Source organism: Vombatus ursinus, unplaced genomic scaffold, assembly GCF_900497805.2.
Source record: "Vombatus ursinus unplaced genomic scaffold, bare-nosed wombat genome assembly UNPS02014799.1, whole genome shotgun sequence".
NCBI classification, from domain to species: Eukaryota; Metazoa; Chordata; class Mammalia; order Diprotodontia; family Vombatidae; genus Vombatus; species Vombatus ursinus.
Window position 1 is genome coordinate 46,358,617 of NW_020954577.1, and position 20,533 is coordinate 46,379,149.

General features: G+C 45.7%; 1 protein-coding gene across 2 annotated transcripts in view; it reads right to left on the reverse strand.

Annotated features, from left to right (window-relative positions):
- The window catches only part of LOC114050666 (SNF-related serine/threonine-protein kinase), a 61,913-nt gene that overhangs the window by 30,359 nt on the left and 11,021 nt on the right, over positions 1-20,533 (reverse strand). For both annotated transcript variants that reach the window (XM_027872525.1, XM_027872526.1), the window contains exon 2: positions 10,916-11,609. In XM_027872525.1, coding sequence (XP_027728326.1) covers positions 10,916-11,504 — 589 coding nt within the window. In that variant the 5' untranslated portion in view covers positions 11,505-11,609. The remainder of the gene's footprint in view (positions 1-10,915; positions 11,610-20,533) is intronic.

Below are 20,533 nucleotides of genomic sequence, written 5' to 3' on the forward strand. Positions count from 1 at the left end.
AAAACTTTGACATCTGAAGTATATATGAAGCTGTTAAAAATCCCCTAAGGAAACTTCCCATCCACAGTGGATTGGTCTGTCCAAGGCCATGGATCAAATTTTTTCAAAACAACATCTAAGTGTCATTAAGGCAAAAGAAAAAAGAGAGCAAGCCAAAGACTTTCAGAGCAGCATAATTTGTCATTGTAAAACACACACACACACACACACGCACACCAGAGGCAACCTTGACATCCATAATCCTTGACATGTCATAAGGGAACAGTTCGATGAGTGACAGCCGGCATAAGACTTTGGGTTGTTCTCATTTAGTCATTTCAGTCGTGTCTGACCCTTCCTGACCCCATTTGGGGTTTTCTTGAGAGAGATACTAAAGTGACTTGTCATTTCCTTCTCCAGCTCATTTTACTGATGAGAAAACTGAAGTAAACACTGAAGCAAAAACCTAATGAGGAGAAGAATGCCTTAAAAAGAAGAATTGGCCAAATGGAAAAAGAGGCACAAAAATTCACTGAAGAAAAAAACTCCTTAAAAAGTAGAATGGGCCAAATGGAAAAGAAGGTATACAAGCTCACTAAAGAAAATAATTCCTTAAAAATTAAAATTAAGGGGCAGCTAGGTGGCGCAGTGGACAGAACCTGAGTTCAAATCCTGCCTCAGACCCATAACACTCACTAGCTATGTGACTCTGGGCAAGTCACTTAACCCCAAATGCCCTCACAAAAAAAAAAAAAGAAAGAAAAAGAAAAAGAAAAAGAAAAAAGAGATAAAAATTAAAATTAAGTAAATAAAAACTAATGACTTTATGAGAAATCAAGAAACAATAAAACAAAACCAAAAGAATGAAAAAAAAATAGAAGACAATGTGAAATATCTCACTGGAAAAACAACTGACCTGGAAAATAGCTCCAGGAGAGATAATTTTAAAATTATTATACCACCTGAAAGCCATGATCCAAAAAAAAAAAAAAAAAAAAGAGCCTAGACATCATCTTTCAAGAAATTATCAAGTAGGAAAACTGTCCTGATAGTCTAGAACCAGAGAGTAAAATAGAAATCGAAAGAATCCACCCATTACTCCCTGAATGAAAACTCTCAGGAATATTATAGCCAAATTCCAGAGCTGCCAGGTCAAGGAGAAAATACTGCAAGCAGTCAGAAAGAAACAATTCAAGTACTGTGGATTCCACAGTCAGGATCACACAAGATTTAGCAGGTTTTACACTAAGCGACTGGACAGTTTGGAATATGATATTCTGGAAGGCAAAGGAGCTAGAATTAAAACCAAGAATGGGTAGGTACCCAGAAAAAGTGAATATAATTCTTCAGGGGGAAAAAAAAAAAGGACATTCAATGAAACAGAGGACCTTCAAGCACCCTTGATGAAAAGACCAGAGCTGAACAGAAAATTTGACTTCCAAATACAAGACTCAAGAGAAGCATGAAAAGGTAAACAGGAAAGGGAAATCATAAGGGACTTGTAGTAAGGTTAAACTGTTTACATTCCTACATAGGAAGATGACTCTTGTAATTTGTAAGAACTTTCTCATTAGTACGGCAATTAGAAGGAGTATATATAGACAGAGGGCACAGGTATGAGTTGAACATGAAGGGTTGTTATCTAAAAAGATAAAATTAAAGGGTGAGAGAGGAACGTATTGGGAGAAAGGGAGGGTAGAATGCGACAAATTATCTCACATAAAAGAGGCAAGAAAAATCTTTTACAGTAAAGGGGAAGAGGGGTGTAGTGAGAGGGAGTGAGTGAACTTTACTGTCATCAGAATTGGCTCAAAGGGGGAATAACACACACACTTAACTGAATACAGAAATCTATCTTACCCTACAGAAAAGTAGGAGGGGAAGGGCATAAGAGGAGGGGAGGGGTGATGATAGAAAGAAAGGCAGATTGGGGGAGGGGGCAGTCAGAAGCAAAACACTTTTGAGGAGGGATAAGGTGAAAGGAAAGAGAGAACAGAATAAATGGGGGGTTGGATAGAGGGAAATTCAGTCAGCAATAGTAACTGAAAAAAAAATTTTGCAGCAAGTTTCCCTGATAAAGGTCTCATTTCTCAAACATGTAGAGAACTGAGTCAAATTTATAAAAATAACAGCCATTCCCCACCTGATAAATGATCAAAAGATATGAACAGTTTTCCGATGAGGTAATCAAAGCTATCTACAGCCAGATGAAAAAAAATGCTCTAACTCACTATTGATTGGAGAAATACAAATTAAAACAATTCTAAAGTACTGCCTCATACGATTAGCTAATAGGACAGAAAAGGAAAATGACAAATGTTTGAGGGTATGTGGGGAAAATGAGGCATTAGTGCAATTAATGCACTGTTGGTGGAATTGTGAACTGATTCAACCATTCTATAGAGCAATTGGGAACTATTCCCAAAGGGAAATAAAACTATGCATATCCTTTGACCTAGCAATACCACTACCTGTATCCCAAAAGAGATAAAAAAACAAAAAGGAAAAGGACTTATATGTACAAAAATATTTACGGCAGCTCTTTCCTGGTGGCAAAGAATTAGAAATTGAGAAGATGTCCATCAATTAGGCAATGGCTGAATGAATTGTGCTAAGTGATTATGATAGAATACTACTGTGCTATGAGAAATGATGAGCAGGATGGTTTCAGAAAACCCTGGAAAGACTTGCATGAGCTAATGCAAAATGAAAAGTAACAGCAATATTGTAAGATGATCAGCTGTGAATGACTTAGCTATTCTCAGCAATATAAAAATCCAAGACAACTCTGAAGGGCTTAGGATGAAAAATGCTATCCATCCCCAGAGAAAGAACTGATGGTCTCTGGATACAGATTGAAGCATATTTTTTTTTAACTTTCTTTATTTTTCTTGAGGTTTTCTTTCTTTCTTTTTTTTCGGTCTATGTTTTCTTTCACAACATGACTAATATGGAAATGTTTTGCATGACTACACATGTATAACCTATATCGAATTGCTTGCCTTCTCAATGGGGGATTGGGGGAGGAGGGAGGAAGAGAGAGAGAATTTGGAACTCTTCAAAAACATGCTAAAAAGTGTTTTCACATGTAACTGGGAAAAATAAAATACTAAATAAATTTTACAAAGAAAGAAAGAAATGAGGTTGTGAAAGGGCTGCTCGAGGAGATGTTTCCGGAGCCATGACAACCCCCAAGCTACACATGCAACTTCCTTACATAACCACAGTTTGGTTTCCTCGGCAACCAGGCTCGGTCCCCACGTGCCCTGCCCTGAGCTGTTTGGATGCATGGCTCGTGCCCTCACACTCATGTTTCTGAAAGAGGAACTTATAGTACCCCCAACACACACCCCAGGAGCGAAAGATTTTGTGTTCTCCACATAGCAAAGTGTTGGAATGTGAACCTTTTTTCTTTTAAAAAGACTTTTAATATACACATGTTAAATTGCACATATGCTTTGTATATGTTTATAATTTCATATATATGAATAGAGCATTATACACCCACTCCATTTACCTCACTGGGCTTTTGTGAGAATTGGACCAAGTGAAATAATGTGTGTGAAAACATTATGAAAAGTATAAACTGCCATAAAAAAAACTGCTTCTACTTTAAGAATTATTAAAATATTGGTGTCAATTTTTCACAAATATCTGAAAGTTCAATCGACTGAAATGGCCTTAATGTTATAAATGTTTTTAGAATAGGTTTTAGGTTCAAAACTAGGGATTTAAAATATTTCACACATAGGTGTGTATTACATTTTAGGGTTTTATAATACGTCCTTGAAGATCATCTGGGTACCTACTGCTTGGGTTGTTCAGAGGACCATTGGTACCCAAATCCTAAAGATGCCTGATGCCCATATCTAGGTTGAATGTGCACTGCTCCTCAAGAGAGTGATACAGCCCATTTCAGAGAGGCTCACCCACAGGTCTGGCTGCACGGTGTTGAATTTTTCAGAGATCTCAGCTACAGGGGGTCATGGCCTGGACCCTTTGGGTGGTCCTTCTGGGGAAGCTGATGGAGTGCCAGGCCTGGTGTTAGGAAGACCTGAGTTTAAATCTAGCCTCGGACACTTCCTAGCTGTGTGACCCTGGGCAAGTCACTTAATCCTGTTTGCTTCAGTTTCCTCATCTGTCAAATGAGCTGGAGAAGGAAAGGGCAAACCACTTCAGTATCAAAAAAATCCCAAATGGGGTCACAAAGAGTCGGACACAACTGAGAGAACCTAACAACATACATACACATATACACACAAGTTTCAAATCCAAAAATGGTACATTACATATTTTCAACAGACCCACTAATAATAGGTTCTGCTCCAGGCCCCACACCTCTCCCCCCAAGCGGGTTAGCTAGGTTACATTTAGGTTACTAGAATAAGTTCCCCCATGAAATATTTATGTCACCAAGGCAAATTCTCCAGTTCTACCCAGGCCCTTGTGCAACCAAAAATACGAAGCTGTCCAGGTGGTTCTAGAATTCTAAATTCCCAGCTTTCCTCCAATCAGTTCCACAATCATTAAGCACCTTCTCCCTCCCCAGCAGAGGTGGGGCGCATGACCGCGTGCCTCCTCCCCCACCATCCAGCCCTAAATCCAACTCCTCAGGCCCTGGGGTGACAGCAACTAAGACACAGAGGGCTAGGGATGATTCCACTGGTAGAGGGGTCTCTGGGGATAGGAAACCTTCTCCACCAACACAGGTGTCACCTCTTCTACAGCTGAGGGTCAGAAAGGTGCCCAGGGCACCAAGAGGGTCCAAGAGCCAGTGAGATCAGAGGCTGGAACCCAGGGCTTCCTGACTCCAAGGACGCAGAGAGAAAACAAGCAGTCTCTCCTGGGAGAGACAGAGGAAGTGATGAGTTTGAGGATCAGCTCCTCGTCCAGTTACAAGACGGCAGGGCTGGAAGGAGAGATCGAGAGGGTGAGGCGACAAAGGACAAAGGCTGGGGAGCTAGGCCACGGAGCACTCAAAGGTGTGGCTGGCACGTCCCAGGCGCCACAGAGAGGAAAGCCACAAACAGAGGTTTTCTTCACTGCTGGGAGGAGGCTGGCCCCCTGGGGAAGGTGAGAAGGGGACCCAGCAGAGCAGCTCCACCACACAGGACCTTGGGTGGCAGAGGGGATGCCCTCAGGCACAGGGCAGAGGGAACAAGCTGCCCCACCCCTCGGGTCGGTGCCCTGGGGCTAATCGTGACTCCGAAGAGGGGCTCCTAGGCTCCATCCTGGGCCACCTGTGTTGAGGATGTGCCCTAGACAAGAGGTGAGAAAGGCCTGACGTGGGCCTGGGGGTAGCTGGGTGAGGGAAAACAAGGCGCCCACCACCGGCCATGGTGTGGAGACAGAACTACCAAGACCGGCCCAGCGTGGGACTGGAGGGCTCAGGGTGGGGCCCAGGATGGAGGAGGAGCTGGGGGTGGCTGCGTCTGGAACGGGCCAGACAATAAGCACCCAGTGCATCTTCACATGGAGAAGGAGAGGAAAGTGGGGGATGGCGTGTCTCCATGGCAGGATTCTGCTTCCTTAGGTCACTTTATTAAAAATTCAATTTATAGGTTTATTTAATTTTCAGAAAGCAGAAAGAAGCATGGACACCTATCTATGTTATCTCTTTTTTTTTTTTTTCAGTGAGGCATTTGGGGCTAAGTGACTTGCCCAGGGTCACGTAGCTAGTGAGTGTTATGTGTCTGAGGTCACATTTGAACTCAGGTCCTCCTGCATCCAGGGCTGGTGCTCTATCCACTGTGCCACCTAGCTGCCCCCTGTAGACACCCTTTCTTATAAATGTCAAATGAGTGGGCTCCCAGGGACTTTGGAGCCTTCTCCCTTCCCAAGCCCCACCGGCCACAACTCACAAGCAGGTGGAACCCTGTTAAAAACAAGTCTGGGCAAAGGCGGAGTCTGAACCAGGACCCGAAGCTCATCAGTCATTTCTAAAGCCCCTGGACAAGGCTGAGCGAGCACCTTGCCCACAGCCACCCTATGATGGAGTAAACAGGCCAGTGGTTCATCATTCTTTCTCAGATCAGGATACCAGGAGGCTCAGACAGGCCAGAGCCCTGCCCACAATCACACGGCAAGGCTCCAACTCAAGGAACTTCCCCTCACAAACCTACCCCTGGGACTTCCCCCACGTGCTCCCACGTTCCACGACGGTGTGAAGTTTGGTGGGGTCTACAGATCTGCTTTCCAACTGACAGTTTTGCTCCTGAGGCAGCTGCTGCCTAGGTTTTGGCTACTAAGGAAATCAGAGGCAATTTCAGACATAAACATATACACATGTATATAGAGACATATAGATATGTATGTATACACACATTTTTCTCTTTTTAAACTTGCTGTCTTTGATAAACATTTTCATATTTCCCCCTTGTCCAAAATAAGTCCATGGCTCTCTAAGTCATCACGTGGACACTCCCTCCAGCTGAGCAGTCATAATCCACCAAAAGGGGGCCTGGGGCTCCTCTTGCTCCCGCCTGACAGCTCAAAGACACCAGTGAAGAGGCCAGGCCATCCGCCTCTATCTCTCACAGCTGCCTGATCATGTGGTCAGCCTGTTACCTCCCTGGACGATGCCCTTTCCTCCAGGCCCAGGCCCCCAACTTTACGTGGTCACTGTGGAAAGGTACAGTCCTGGCTCTGGGTCTGAGGACATGGCTTCCAATCTAATGGCTGACACTTACAGCCCACTGGACCTCGGGCAGATCACTTAGCTGCCCTGGGCCTCAGTTTCCTCATCTGTAAAATGAGGAGCTTGGGGAGGGACGATGGCCTGGCCTCTGAGGCCCCGGGGCAGCCCCGATCTGCTCTCCATCCACTGGGCTGCGAGCCCTTCAATCTCACCGCATGAAGAAGAGTTTAAACAGTTCATCGAGACTTCCCGTGAATTAAAACAGCATGAGGCTGTAACATCAATCCCCACACCAGCAACATCCAAAGGATGTACTTCTTTTTTTCTGGGGGTGTTACAAAGTTCTCAGAAAGTTAAACCCAGTTAAATTGCTTTTACTTTAGAAACAATGACGGCTCACAACATTCTCACGAGCAGAGTGGCTGGCGGGAAGAGGGGGCCATACCCTTCTCACTGATGGGGGCTGGTGGTCACTGATCTACTGTTGCCGTGTTCTTCCCCACCCAAAATACCTGAGCTTTCAGACCCTTGGATCTAGGGGTCTCACTGGGTTTCAAATCCTCAGGGGCCGAGGACAGAAAGGATCAATGTATTCGACAGTCTCCAAAACAGCTGCAAAAAGGCTGTTTATAACAGAAAAACAAACCACAAAAACGACCAGAGAAGATTGGCTCAACAAAGGGAGACGTGGCAACGTAAGGGAACGAGGCAGGGAAAGACGCAGAGTGGGATTCCCGGGGCTGCCAGCAGAGACCACTGGCTTCTCTCCAGCTCAAAGAGGACCCAGGAGGTGACGTCAGGGGGCCTGGGTCCCAAGTCTGGGCTCACCGATGGAAGAGCTGCGCGGCCTTGGCCAGGCGCATCCCTCTCTCCCAGCTCCCTCTACAAGATCCCCATGACTCGTCTAGGGTTACACAATCCCCAAGGGCCTGGTCCTCCTGACTGAGCCCAGCTCTCTAGCCCCCTGGCTATGCAAGACTTCAAAGGAATGAATGAAAAGCAATGACCAAGTGCTTACTATGTGCTAAGCACCATGGAAAGGGGCAGAGGTGGGGCACAAACAGGAAAAGCCAGACAGTGCCACATCCTAACTGGGGAAGTGCCGCCCCTGAGAGAGCTGGCCCACGGGGAGGGCGACTGAGGACACAGACCCCAGAGGCAAGGCCAAAGATCAGAGTCCGGGTTCGCTGCTAACCATCATCCTCTGGTTAAGAAATGTTCAGTGTGGACTCAAGAATGATCACCGGGTCTGCTGGATTTACCCGACATGGTCTATGGAAGCGGCTGGGGAGGGCAGTTTATTGGGAAGCCCCTCACAAGTCAGGGGCAGCTAGGTGGTGTCCTAGTGCACAGAGTACAGGGCCTGGAGTCAAGAACAGTCCTTTTCCTGAATTCAAATTCGGCCTCAGACACTTCCTAGCTGTGCGACCCTGGGCAAGCCCCTTCACCCTGTTAGCCTTAGTGTTCTCATCTGTAAAATGAGCTGGAGAAGGAAATGGCGAACCACTCCACTCTCTCTGCCAAGAAAACCCCAAATGGGGTCACGAAAACTCATACAAGACTGAAACAACTGAAAACAAAAAACTCCCAAGTTAACACAAAATGTAAGATTAAAAACAATCTCAAGGCTTTTTGAAAAGACCTTTTGCCTCACACTCACACATACACACAGACACACACACATACACACACACACACACACACACACACACACACAGGGTAGCTACCATGCGGCACAGGTATCATCTTCTCAGCATCTCAGGGTTCTACCCCAGACCAGGGGGCGGGAGGGTGTCCTGACTGGGATTCTGAGACTTCCTCGGACCCCAGCGTCTCTGTCTCCTCCACTGAGCTGCTCACCCAGCCTTAGGAAAAGGTACTGCCACGTGACAATGTCTCCACCATGGGGGGAACCCCAAAGCCTCAGTGTCATGGAGCTGGAGGGCGTCCCATCCTCCAAACCACCAGACTTACTACAATTAACTTTAATGTCTGTTCTTGAACGACAGAAAAGCACTCGCAGTTAATATGCCCATCGCTAGGATGCAGAGTCACTCAGCTCCTGAGACGTGACCTACGATGGGCTGGGTGAAACCAAATGCGGCCGACATCAAAGATGCTACAAGTTGTAATCTGCACAATGTTGTAAAAATGGATTTGCTGGCGATGAGAAGCCTCAGCAACTTCAGGAAGTGAAAGTCTTCCCAAGAAGCAGTCACGACTGTCATGTACTGAGGCAGTCAGGCTAAATTCACAGCTATGAAGGATTTTTAAAGAAACTGAGGCCTCACCAGTGACTGCACTGGGGTAGCAGGGCTGCAGAGGGAGGCCCCTGGAGGACCTGCCAGAAAGACCTGTACTTGGCGTAACAGGGAGGCCTGCGCGCTGAGGCTGCTTGCAGAGGAGTCCATCCCGGGGTCCACCACGGGGTCCTTGTGCCACTCAGCCCTGCTAACGGCCGGGTCAGAAGCTCCTGCTAGGGAGAGGCAGCAGTGGCGCAGAGAGAGGAGAAGGAAGAAGGCTCGGGTTCAAAACACACTTTAGCGGTTGCTCGGCCCAGGCACACCACTCAGCCTGGACTTCAGACTCCTCCTCTGGAAGGCGGGGATCATTAGAGGTTTGGTTTGGTTTTTGTGGGTCGGTGAAATAATGGATGTAAAGTTCTTTGTATGTATTTTACCTACGTTTATGGATGGACGTGTCGTCCCTCCCCCAAGAACGTAGAATGTAAGCTCCCTGAGGACAGGCAGTATTTGGCTGACAGGAGCACTCTGAAATGTTTGTTGATTGACTGTAGGCAGCACCTGGCCTGGAAGCCCTTCTGCTCTAATGAGGGCATCCATCCATCCTAGTGGAGGAGGACCGCCTCTGGCAGGTGATTAGGAAGGCCTGGGATCATGGCCTGTCTCTGACACACACACTGGCCGTGTGTCCCTGGATGCAAGATGCTTGGCTGCAGAAAGATTGCCAATCTGCATTAGAAGAGGGGAGGGAAGGGAGGAGGGGGGAAGGGAGCAGCCAGGCCCTGTGTTAAGCGCTTTACAAATATTATCATGGCTGAGCCTCACGAGAGCCCTGGGGGGGGGTCAGTGCTGTTCTTATGCCCATTTTATAGATGAGGAAACTGATGCTGCCCATGCTGTGTCCACAGCTAGGAAAGGTGAGGCTGGATTTGCACTCAGGTCCTCCTGCCTCCAGGTGCTGTGGCCCCCCTTTGCTGCCTCCCTGAGTAGCTCCCCAACCCTAACCCCCGTCTGTAAGCTAGCAGGGGAGGTTGGGGGAGGAGAAGCCTCCTGGAAAAGAGGGAGCCAGAGCCAGGCCTGGCAGATGGCAGTGGAGGCTACTGGGGGTGGTGGGCTTTGGGTGCAGAGGACAGGAAAGGGAATGAGCCCCGGGAGGCATATGGGGTGCCCTTGACCTCTGAGAAGAGCCTCCCCTTCTGAAGGCTGGATGACCATTACTAAGGATACTGGGGGAGGGCTTGGGCTGGCCAAGGAGGCCACCGCCAGCCCATGTCAGAGGCTTGTCCTGACTGCGATTAACGGTATTGAAGCAAACATCAACCCAATCCCCCCAAATTCCCCAGGAGGAGAAGCCAGTCAAGAAGCTTTGTCCAGACTAGGTCAGGGTCGGTGGTTTTCGTCCGATCACGGAGGGGAAGAGCCTGGGGTCTTGCTGGACGCGGGGGACATCCCTGGAAGCTCAACCTTGAGGGCCAGCTTTGCCTTCGGGCTGCCCCAATGCCCTGATTCCCCGGGTACCACTGTGTTAGGAGAAATGCCCAACAAGCCGGACAATCGCCAGCCCTCCCCTCGAGAAGAGCAGTGCGGCCTGAGAAGCAGAAGCACCCCTGCCCCTTGGCGGGTCCTCACACACACACGACGGACGGCCCCTCCTGAAGGAGGCCCTCAGAGGAGAGACAAAGCTCTCGTGTATGGCAGAGGGTCAAGGCCAGGGGAGCCCCAGTGAGGGCCCCAGTCTGCATCCACCAAGAGCGCGAGCCTCCAGATACTGACCCTGAGCCACGGCGGCCACAACCACCCAACGTGGACGTTCAGGACTGAGAGAACCAAGAATGATGCCGAGCGGATGGCCACGTGGACGTCTTTGGTGAATGCCAAGCGTCCTTGGCCTTCTGCCCTAAGCTGGATCCCACTCCTCAGGGAGGCCCCCGGGGAACGAGGCCAGTCTACACCGGGGTGACCAGCCCCCTGGCCTTCTGGCCGTCCTCCCCACACAACGCCCCCTCCCACCTCCGCGCCTGGCTCCGGCATGCGGGGCACAGAGACAAGGACCTACCTACAGCAGGAGCGTCGTACTCATCCCCAAGCAGAATCTCGGGAGCAGAATAGGCAAGAGACCCACAGCTTGTGGTAAGCTTCTTTCCAGGCTGGAATTTGTTGCTGAAGCCAAAGTCCGTCAGCTTGACAAGTCCTTGTTTTTCAAAGAAGACCACATTCTCGGGCTTCAAGTCTCTGTGGACCACGTGAAGTTTGTGGCAGTAAGAGATAGCATGGACTATCTGAGCAAAGTACTTCTTGGCGAGGTCTTCATTAAGACCCTCTTCATGTTTCATGATGTAGTCAAACATGTCTCCTCCATCTCCAAGCTCCAGGATAAGATAAAGCTTGGTCTGAGTGTCAATGACCTCGTAAAGGCGCACGATGTTGGGGTGCTGCACGAGCTTCATGCAGCGGACTTCTTGGAAGAGGTGACCGGTGGCCAGAGTGTCCAGTTTGGTCTTGTCAATGACCTTCACAGCCACTTTTTCACCTGTAAAAACGTGCCTGGCGAGTTTGACCACAGCAAAGTGGCCCCTGCCCAAGGTCTTATCCAGGTCATACAAACCCGCGATTTTCCCATCATAGCCTCTCTTGAAACCTGCCATGGTGTTCCAGGGGAGGGAGGGACACTCAAACCGCCTGCCAGGCTCTTCTCAGAGAAGGCTCTCTGATGAGAAGAACTCGTCCATGTTTGCTGTCCCCAAATACATCTGCAAGACAAGGAGAGAAAAAAGGGACTATTTGTAACTCTGCCTTTCAGTGCTTTGTTTCCTAACAAGAACCACACATTCTCATTCTCTAGGAATAAAACCATTTTAAGACACAAAACAAGAGCATGTTACGAGAATCAATCGCTCGGCTGGTGAATAACACCCTAAATAACCTTGACATACTTAAATCTGCACTATCTCATATGAGAATTCAAAAACCACTGGAAAATTATACTTTCACTAAGTATTACTTTTTGCTATAATTAAAACAATATGAAAATTAGCAAATGTCGATGAACTTTTAAAAGCTAATGCTTTCACAAAGTAGATTCCACTCTCTGCTATAAATTAAGCCAGGTTTGGTGAAATGATCAATATATGGCCAGCAACCAAAAACTAGGGGTTAGCTTTCTCTATCCCCCCCCAAAAAAAGGCAAGGTATTTTTTAAGAGTTAAGGCAAGATAGGTTAGAAATCTAAGCAAAAGCAACATTCTAGGACTTTTATTATATTCACTTAATTTAGTCAAGAGAACTTTGCAATTGACATACAGTCTTACTATATTCATAAATCAAACACATGGTTTGACTTCATGCCCACATTTCAATACTTTAAAAGACTTAATTAGTGTAGGTAACAGCTTCACCAATGCTGACTGTAAGCATTCCACATCTTCCTAGACCACTTCATTCATTCCTGTGGTCAGAACAATAATTCATCAACTGTTGATCAACCTGTCCATGAGCACTGTGATTTTAACAACGCCCATAAAAAACCTAATTCAAGGAGTCGTATAGAATTGGATGAGACAACTAACTGGGAGGTTGCTTTTTTTTTTTAAACTAGCAAGGAATCAACACTCTAAAGCACTAAAGTCCAAGGAATATGCCAGCGACCTGACCTATGGATTCCTGTTGTCTCTCTCCCCACCCCACCCCCAGACTTAACGTATCTTCCTGTCATTTCTTTTGTCTTCACAAAGATGGTTCTTTTCCATTCCCTTAAAACACAAATCTACACAGTCAGGGAATGCACTTTATCTTTCAGCTCTCAATGTAAAACATTAGCCTCTAATGTCATTCACTGAAGAGTACTTCTCAAATTTGTGATGACGGAGACAGCGGGATGCAAACTCCTTTAGAGTAGGGGTCATTCCTGCCTTTTCCTTTATATCCCCCAAAAGAAATATATACTGTGCCTTGCCCATAATACACATTTGTTGAATGAACAGTCAAATTCATGTCTGATAAATATAAACTTAAAAGTTAACAAGTATCATCTAAGACTTGAGACCAGGCTACTCAGATTAATTTCTATTAAATCCTTTTATTCAAAAAAGACTTCTCAAGGATAACAACTGCTGGAGTCAGAGCCTCCTCTTTGCAAGAGATTGCAGCTCCCTGGCTGTATGACCCCGGTCAAGCCATTGACTCCCATGGGCCCATCTTTTCATCTCTCCAACAGGGAGCAGACCTAGAGTAGGTCCCTCAATGCTAGGAGACTTACAAACTCCACTATAAAAACCAGTGAGAAGCCATTCCAAGGCAGTCCTACAAATTAACAAGCTTGCACATTTGTCAATCCTAACCAGGGGAAACGGAGCAATAGCACCAGAGTAATTTAACGACCAATCCACGCCTTTTAATTTTTCAAGGAAATCTGTGTTTGCTGGGCAACCTGAGCTCTGTGCCTGACAACACTGGCCGATACAGAAAAGGATTCTTTGGAACCTACCTTCAGTTTGGAATGTTCACAGCAAAGGCCGAGCCTTACTTTCAGCTGCTTGTTTTCATTATTCCCCCCCACCCCCCGCCAGGGTGGCATGAGAGGTAAGGGATGACCTTTTTAAAACAAAACACTGAACTACCTCCTCTTCAGCACCCACCCCAGCCTAACCCATCCCTAAGGAGGGGGTTGAGAGGTTAGCTCAGCGTAGGCCAGAGCCTCCTACCCATCCTTAGCATGACAGAGAAGAAATGAATAGCCTGGCAAAATCAAATGGCTTTCAAGCCAAGCCAAGCCAAAGTCAGATCTTCATAGCCCAGCTTCCAATACTGCCCAAACACCCAGATGCAAACAGAGGTCCCGCAGCTTCTCAGAGCAAACAAGAGGCCTTGTTATCTGTACTGCATGGCTTTCTTTCCATTGACACATGCACCAAAGAGCTGACATCTGAAAAAATCTGTCCTAAAACCATAAATAAAAAATAAGAGCTCCCTTTATCCACAGAACACAGTAGTCAGGCCTATCTATGGGGGAAGAAATCAATTTCAGGGGCAGGAACTAGTGTTCTCTCACTAAGTATACTAACCCTGATCTTGCTAAAATTAGGAAAAAACAAGTGCTAAGAGTGATGATAACGTATGAGGAAAACTATCTATTAAGTACTAGAACAATCCACTTCCTTTAAAAACAAAATGTAGTGCAAGGCTGTGCATTTCAAAAGAAACAGAGTTTTAAAAAATCAGGCCCACTCTGCAGCCCAGCCTCAGCTCCTGTGTCCCTAACAATACAAAGAGCACTGAAAGTCATGGGATCTTTCCCGTGCTGGTATGAGGTCCCCTCTCCTCCCCGCCCCCAATTCAGGACCCCCGCAGCAGGAGGGCAGTGAGCACCCTAAGAAGGAGGATCAGATAGATCGCCATTCTGGTCATAGAGTGACCCAAAGGCCTCGACATCTCCAGTGGCCCTCGCCTCAGGGCCCAGTGCCTAGCAAGCACTTGTTGCCTGATTGAAGCCACAGCTGTGTGAGCCTGGACCCCCCTCTGGGACCCGTCTGGTAAGGCCAATGCTTTGAAATAGCAGAAGGAAAGGAAAAGTTTCAGTTCGAGGTTTTTGATAAAGATGGAATTGTTTTTCCATACGAGTTCACAAACTCCCTGAAATCTAGCCATGGACCCCTTGGCCTATGTACCCTCATTTAAGAACCCCTTCTCTAAAGCTATATAAATTGTTTAAGAGCCATCGATCCACCCAGGCGAAGGGAGTTAACAGACAGACAAAATCACAGAAAATAGGAAAATAAGAATTAATCATAGTAGTCAAATGCTACATTTGTAAATCAAAAATGAAAAATGCAGAGAAAGAAAGGTTCATATTCCTGCAACTTTCCAGAACACCCTCCCAGGCCACTGTACCCCTCTACCAGTGGTTTCCTCCATTAGAATGTAAGCTCCCTGAGGGCAGGCACTGCCTTGTTTTGGTGTGGCTAGCACACAATTAGCATTTAATAAGTACTTGTACCTTCATTCAAAACTGTCCAATATCCAAATCAAAAGCTGTCGCATGAGATAAACATGCGACTGAATGAAAGCAAAGTGGAGAATATGGAAAACTAAACAGCGTGAGTTGCCTTTAGTTTTTTATTCTTATGAAAATGTTCTTATAGTGAAGATTGAGTCAACAATTCTTTAATCAGGCAAAGTGCCAGACTATAAAAATGCATTCTATAAAGTGGCATCCCCAGTGTTCATTTCAATCAGCTTGGGGTACTGCTGAGGTTTTTTTAGGTTTGCTCCCAATTTTCCATTGACTTGGAGACACCTTGCCCTCCCACTTAATGAATTTCTCTATTCTACTAAATGGCCATTTCCCAGGTTCCTTCCCTCATCTACACATGATAAAAATAAAGGATAGAACTGTTAACATAAATACATATATATATATATAATACATATACACATATATGCGTGATATTAAATGATGTTTAATAAATGTTTGTTGACAGAAAGAAGAAGGAAGGCAATAGCAGAAGGTCAGATGGGGGTGACCAACAAAGTCCTCCTACAGAAGGTAGAATTTTAACTGAGTCTTGAAGGAAGCCCACCACTGCAAAAGGCCCAGAGAGAGGAGACAAGAGTATTATATTTGAGGATAGGCAAGTAGGCTAGAACACAGAATACACAGAAAGAAGCTAAACATTAGATTCCGGAGGCTTTGGGGAGCCCCTGAAGGTCATGGGGTGAGGGGGAGTGACACGGTCAGAGCTCCCACTGGCTGCCTTCCCACTGTCTTTGGAGTGCCTCTGGTTCTTCAGTACCCGAGTTACGCCATGTGGTAGGGCTCCACAGTATCACTGGATGAATAGTGGGGTTACAAACAGAGGGGGCCATCATTAAGCACTAGAGTCAACATAAAGCAGTTTCCTAATCTAGCTGGTGAGATGAAACATGGAGAAAAGCAACTGTGTCATTTCAGGATTTCTAATCAGAAGCAGGTATACTCCAGAATTTAGAAAAAAAGATTTCAAAAAATTTAGAGGAAAGATAGGCCTGATGACCTCATGTCCCAAAGCTAAAAGGAATGATAAAAGGCTCCCAAACACAAAGCCTGGCAAATGATCGATCCTGCCCAGGAAGTAAGAGGGAGGTATTTAAAGAGACGCCTAAGACTTGGAGAAGCACCTGCCAGAAAACGCAAACGGCAAGGCAAACCCAAAGGCAAGGCAGAACAGGCATGAGGAAGACGGGACAGCCACCAAAGAATGACCCCCAGAAGAAGGGTCTCAGCAACGAGAAAGCCAGAAATGAACGATGGCTTGTTAAAAAAAAAAAAAATGCTGAGGACAAAGAGGAGAGCTTTTTAAGGAATGTTTGGTGTGAAAAGAACAAATAAAAAGTGAAATTACTCAACTCCCATCTCGCTTCCCTCACAATCCCCAAAATGGAAAACAGAATAGACAGGGTTAGGATGGAATTGTAGCAACCACAACTCACGGCATCTCTGTAGGGCTTTGCTTACATATCTGATCCGTACGACTACCTGAGCGGTAGTGAGGAAACTGAGGCAGACAGAGGTCAAGTGACTTGCTTGGGGCCACACAGCTAGGAAGTATGTCAAACAGGATTCAAACTCAGGTCTTCCTGACAGCAAGTCCAACACTCTTAACCACTGAACCATCCAGCTGCCTCTGGAGGACTAAAGCAGCTCAGAGATGAAATCAGCAAAGAATTCCGGAGAACAGAAAAGGTTCCAAAAGACTAGAAACAGGCAAAAGGTGATCCAATTTTCAAAAAACAAGCAAGCATACTCCTTAAACTATGAACGAGTGAGTTTGGCACGGATCCTTAGGCAAATTCTGGGATAGATTTTTTTCATAAATGTTTAGTGCTGTTTTTTGTTTTGATATCACTCACAATTTCCCGCGACACCCCTTATAATAAAGGGCTTAAAGAGGAAGAAGAAAACCTCCACCAAACTGGCCGACACGCAGCCCAACTCTGATATCCCACGCAGAGTCCAGACCTCAGGCTTCCAGGCCTGGCCAACGCGGGGGCGTCCTCTCCATCTGCACACCATTTGGCTCGATCTCCTTCCTTCCCTGGCATGTTCATCTAAGTCTTTAAGCCACGGCTGAAGGACTCTGAGAAGCTGGAGAGAGTTAGGAACAGCGACTGGGATGATGGCGAAGGTATCTGACTGGTGCTGCCCAAGCACCAGGTGAATGAAGTGGGGGCAGAGGACATCTGTCTTCAAGTGTGTAGGGAAGGGGTCAGCCTTGTTCCGCATGGTCCCAGAAGGCAGAAGGAGCAGTCATGGAAGGTGCAGAGAGTTTGTCTCAATGACTCGGCCCTCCTGGGAAATCTACAGGCAGACTCGATGACCACTTGGGGACATGTTACGGTGGAGGCGTCTTTGGTGTCCAGGTCAGACCAATGGCTGCTGGGCCCTTTCCAAATATCCAATCCTGTGATTCTGTGATGTTCTCCCTCGGCCTCCTCCTCAGGCCCCAGTCCCAAGGTCCTCCAAGCTCCCCCAAGACGGAGGACCAGCAGGCCTGACCCTCTGCCTTGACTGTGCCCTCTAGTTCTCCAAAACTGGCCTCATCTGCCCCACCACAGAATCCCTAAAACTTCTGGACCTTTCCTTCTGCCCTGCGGCTGAATTGTATGTACTGTCTCTCTCAAGCAGAGGGTGAGCTCCTTGACAGCAGGGACTTTGTGACTTCATCTATTTGTATTTATCTACTGCTTGACATAAATCGAGCACAGAGAAATGCTTCTTCATTCATTCCTTCTTATAAGCACACTAATATCTTATTACATTCATGCACAACGTGTTTAGTTAGCCATTCTCCAACTGGGGAGCATCTCTTTATTTCTAGTTCTTTGCTACCCACCCTCCCCCCTCCCCCCACACAAATATACTTACATGTAGGCGTCTATGGGGCCTGTCTCTGTCACTTGGGTATTCACCCAGCAGTTGGATCTCTGGGTTAAAGGGTAGAATCACGTTTGGGACTTACTTCACATAATTCCAAACAGCATTCAGAACACAGGAACAATTCACTACTTTGCCAACAATGCCCTTGGGTGCCTGCCTTTCCACCCAGACAACTCCTTAGCTGGGCGTGAGGTGAAAGCACAAAGTTGTTTGGATTTACATTTCTCTTCTTAGTGATTCGGATTCTGATTTCATGAGGTTGTTCAAAGAGGTTCCAATTCTTCTCAGGCCTCTCTCTGTTCATCTCTTAGTTGGGGAATGATTTTTGGTCCTAGCCACTTCTGATAGATGTCAAATCCTAGTACCACTCATTTTGTTTCTGTGAAAGCTTTTCAGTTTGATAGAACCAAAAGTGTTTCTCTTTTGTAATCATCTCTACCCCTTGTTTGGATAAGAATTTATCCCCTACCCAGAGCTGTGAAAGACACAGGAACTGTTTCTCTTCTAACTGCTTTTTTTTAAACCATCTAGTCACTCTTCAGGTTACATACCTAAGGTACTGGTCTAAACCTAATCTCTGCCGCTGCTTTCCTATTTTCCCAGAAACACTTGTCATGCAGTGAGTTCTTTTTGTCTGAGGCTTTGCTGGTTATTAAATCCAGTTACTTACGATTCTTCTTTGTCTGGTCTGTTTAACAGATCTGCTTCTCTTTTTAAAATTAATACAAATGACTTGGATGATTATTACTAGAGCAGGCCTGAACAACCTGTGGCCTGTGAGCTGCTCGCAGCACACCAAAGGATTACAGGCAGTCCGAGAAAACATCCTTGCAGGCCACCCAGAATCCTTTGGCGTGCCTGCAGGCCGCTAATGCTCTAGTTAACAGGAGGTCTGGAAGCACTGTTTCCTCCCATTCCTACCTTTCTTCATTGCTTGTATATATTCTTGTTCGCATTCTAGATCTTGTCTTTCTCCAAATGAATCTTGTTGTCATGTTGTCTAGTCCTCGTAAAGTGTCTCTTGGGTAGTAAGATAAGTTAGCACCAAGTCTGTAAGTTAACTTTAGTAATATTACATTTATTTTTATTATAGTGGCATAGCCCTGCCATAAGCATTGACTACCTCTCTAGTTATTTGTGTTATTTAGGAGAGTTTAATTTAATTTAATTTAATCTATCCAACTATTGAGTGTGCTTTGGTAGACTGACTCCCAGATATTTTATGCATTTTGTCACTTTTATGAGACTATCCTTTCTTGTTATTGCCTCCTAGATTTGTTTTTTCGATAAAAAATGTTGATTTCTCTAGGTTTATTGTGTTAGTCTTTATTGTCTGTTTATTGTCTGCAACTTTATTTAAGCTATTGTTCCAAATTTTTTTTTCCTGAATCACTAGGATTTTCTAAGCAAACCATCATGTTATCAGCAAAAAGGACAGTTTTATTTCTTCTCTGACTATCTTTATATCTTTAATTTCTCTCTCTTGTCCTATTGCTAGCATTTCTAGAACTAAGACAAGCAACAATGGAGAAAAGAGGATCCTTGCTTTACACCTGTATTTACTGGGAAAGCTTCTAGTATTTCCCCATTGTATATGCTTGCTTCCTTTTATCATATTAAAAAAAAGATCCTTCTGGGGGCAGCTAGGTGGCACAGTGGATAGAGCAGTGGCTCTGGATTCAGGAGGACCTGAGTTCAAATCTGACTTCAGACACATAACACTAGCTGTGTGACCCTGGGCAAGTCACTTAACCCCATTGCCTAGACCCCGCCAAAAAAAAATCAAAACAAAACAAAATAAAATAAAAAAAGATCCTTCAACACCCATCCTTTGTAGGATTTTTGGCATTTCCAGCATGATAGGACCTGCCAGAGCTTTGGTGCTATTGATACAGTTTTTAAGAACCCAGGGTAAGCATCATACCACATGAAACATCAGAAGAAATGGAGGATGACACATCCCACTGTGCACTTAATTTCAAATGGTTTATCTGAAGTCCTCTTACTCATAACATTTTTTCATAATGTCAAAGTGGCCCTGAGTACAGAAAGGCTATACCAGCAGAGAACAAACTCTGGTAGGTCCTACCAAGATGGATGGTTCCCTGCATATGCCTGGCGATAGATTGTATGTCTGTCGTCCAAGAATCAGGCCAGTTAAGTTCAGAAAGATTCATCACCAAGACGGCTACAAGGTGATGAATTTTTTGGCCATAGTAACTCCAAAAGACCATTTACTGGGTTCAACAAGGGTTACAATCTGCATCAATGCAGAGAGTACTAACACCAACAAAAACATGCTCAACAGCTCAGAGAATGAGACTTAGCATTGCAAATACAAAAGATTTAGGTCTTTCAGGTGACTGAAAATTCAATATTAGGGAGGAGTGAGATGAGGTTGCTAAAAACTTTTTTTTTCCTAAAGAAAAGAAACCCTAATGGGAACAAAGTCTCCAAGGAGTCCAGATCTTAAAAAGACAGGGACCAAAAAAACAGAAGGGAGAGTACACAAAAGAACCAAAAAAGATCGACACAAACTCACAGCAGGGTATCCAAAGGGTGAGAGCCCATTTACAAGACTCAGTTCTGTCTTCTCCCCCTTCAGTCTTTCTGGCGACTTCTGGGTGGAGCAAAGGTTCTGTCGGAACCCTCAAAAAAACAAGCACTGCTCACATTTACGGTTTTCAGGCTGACAAAGCAGGGTCTTCACAGAAACACTGAAGGAGTTAAATATTGAAGGGAAATAAGAAAGAGGAAAAGATC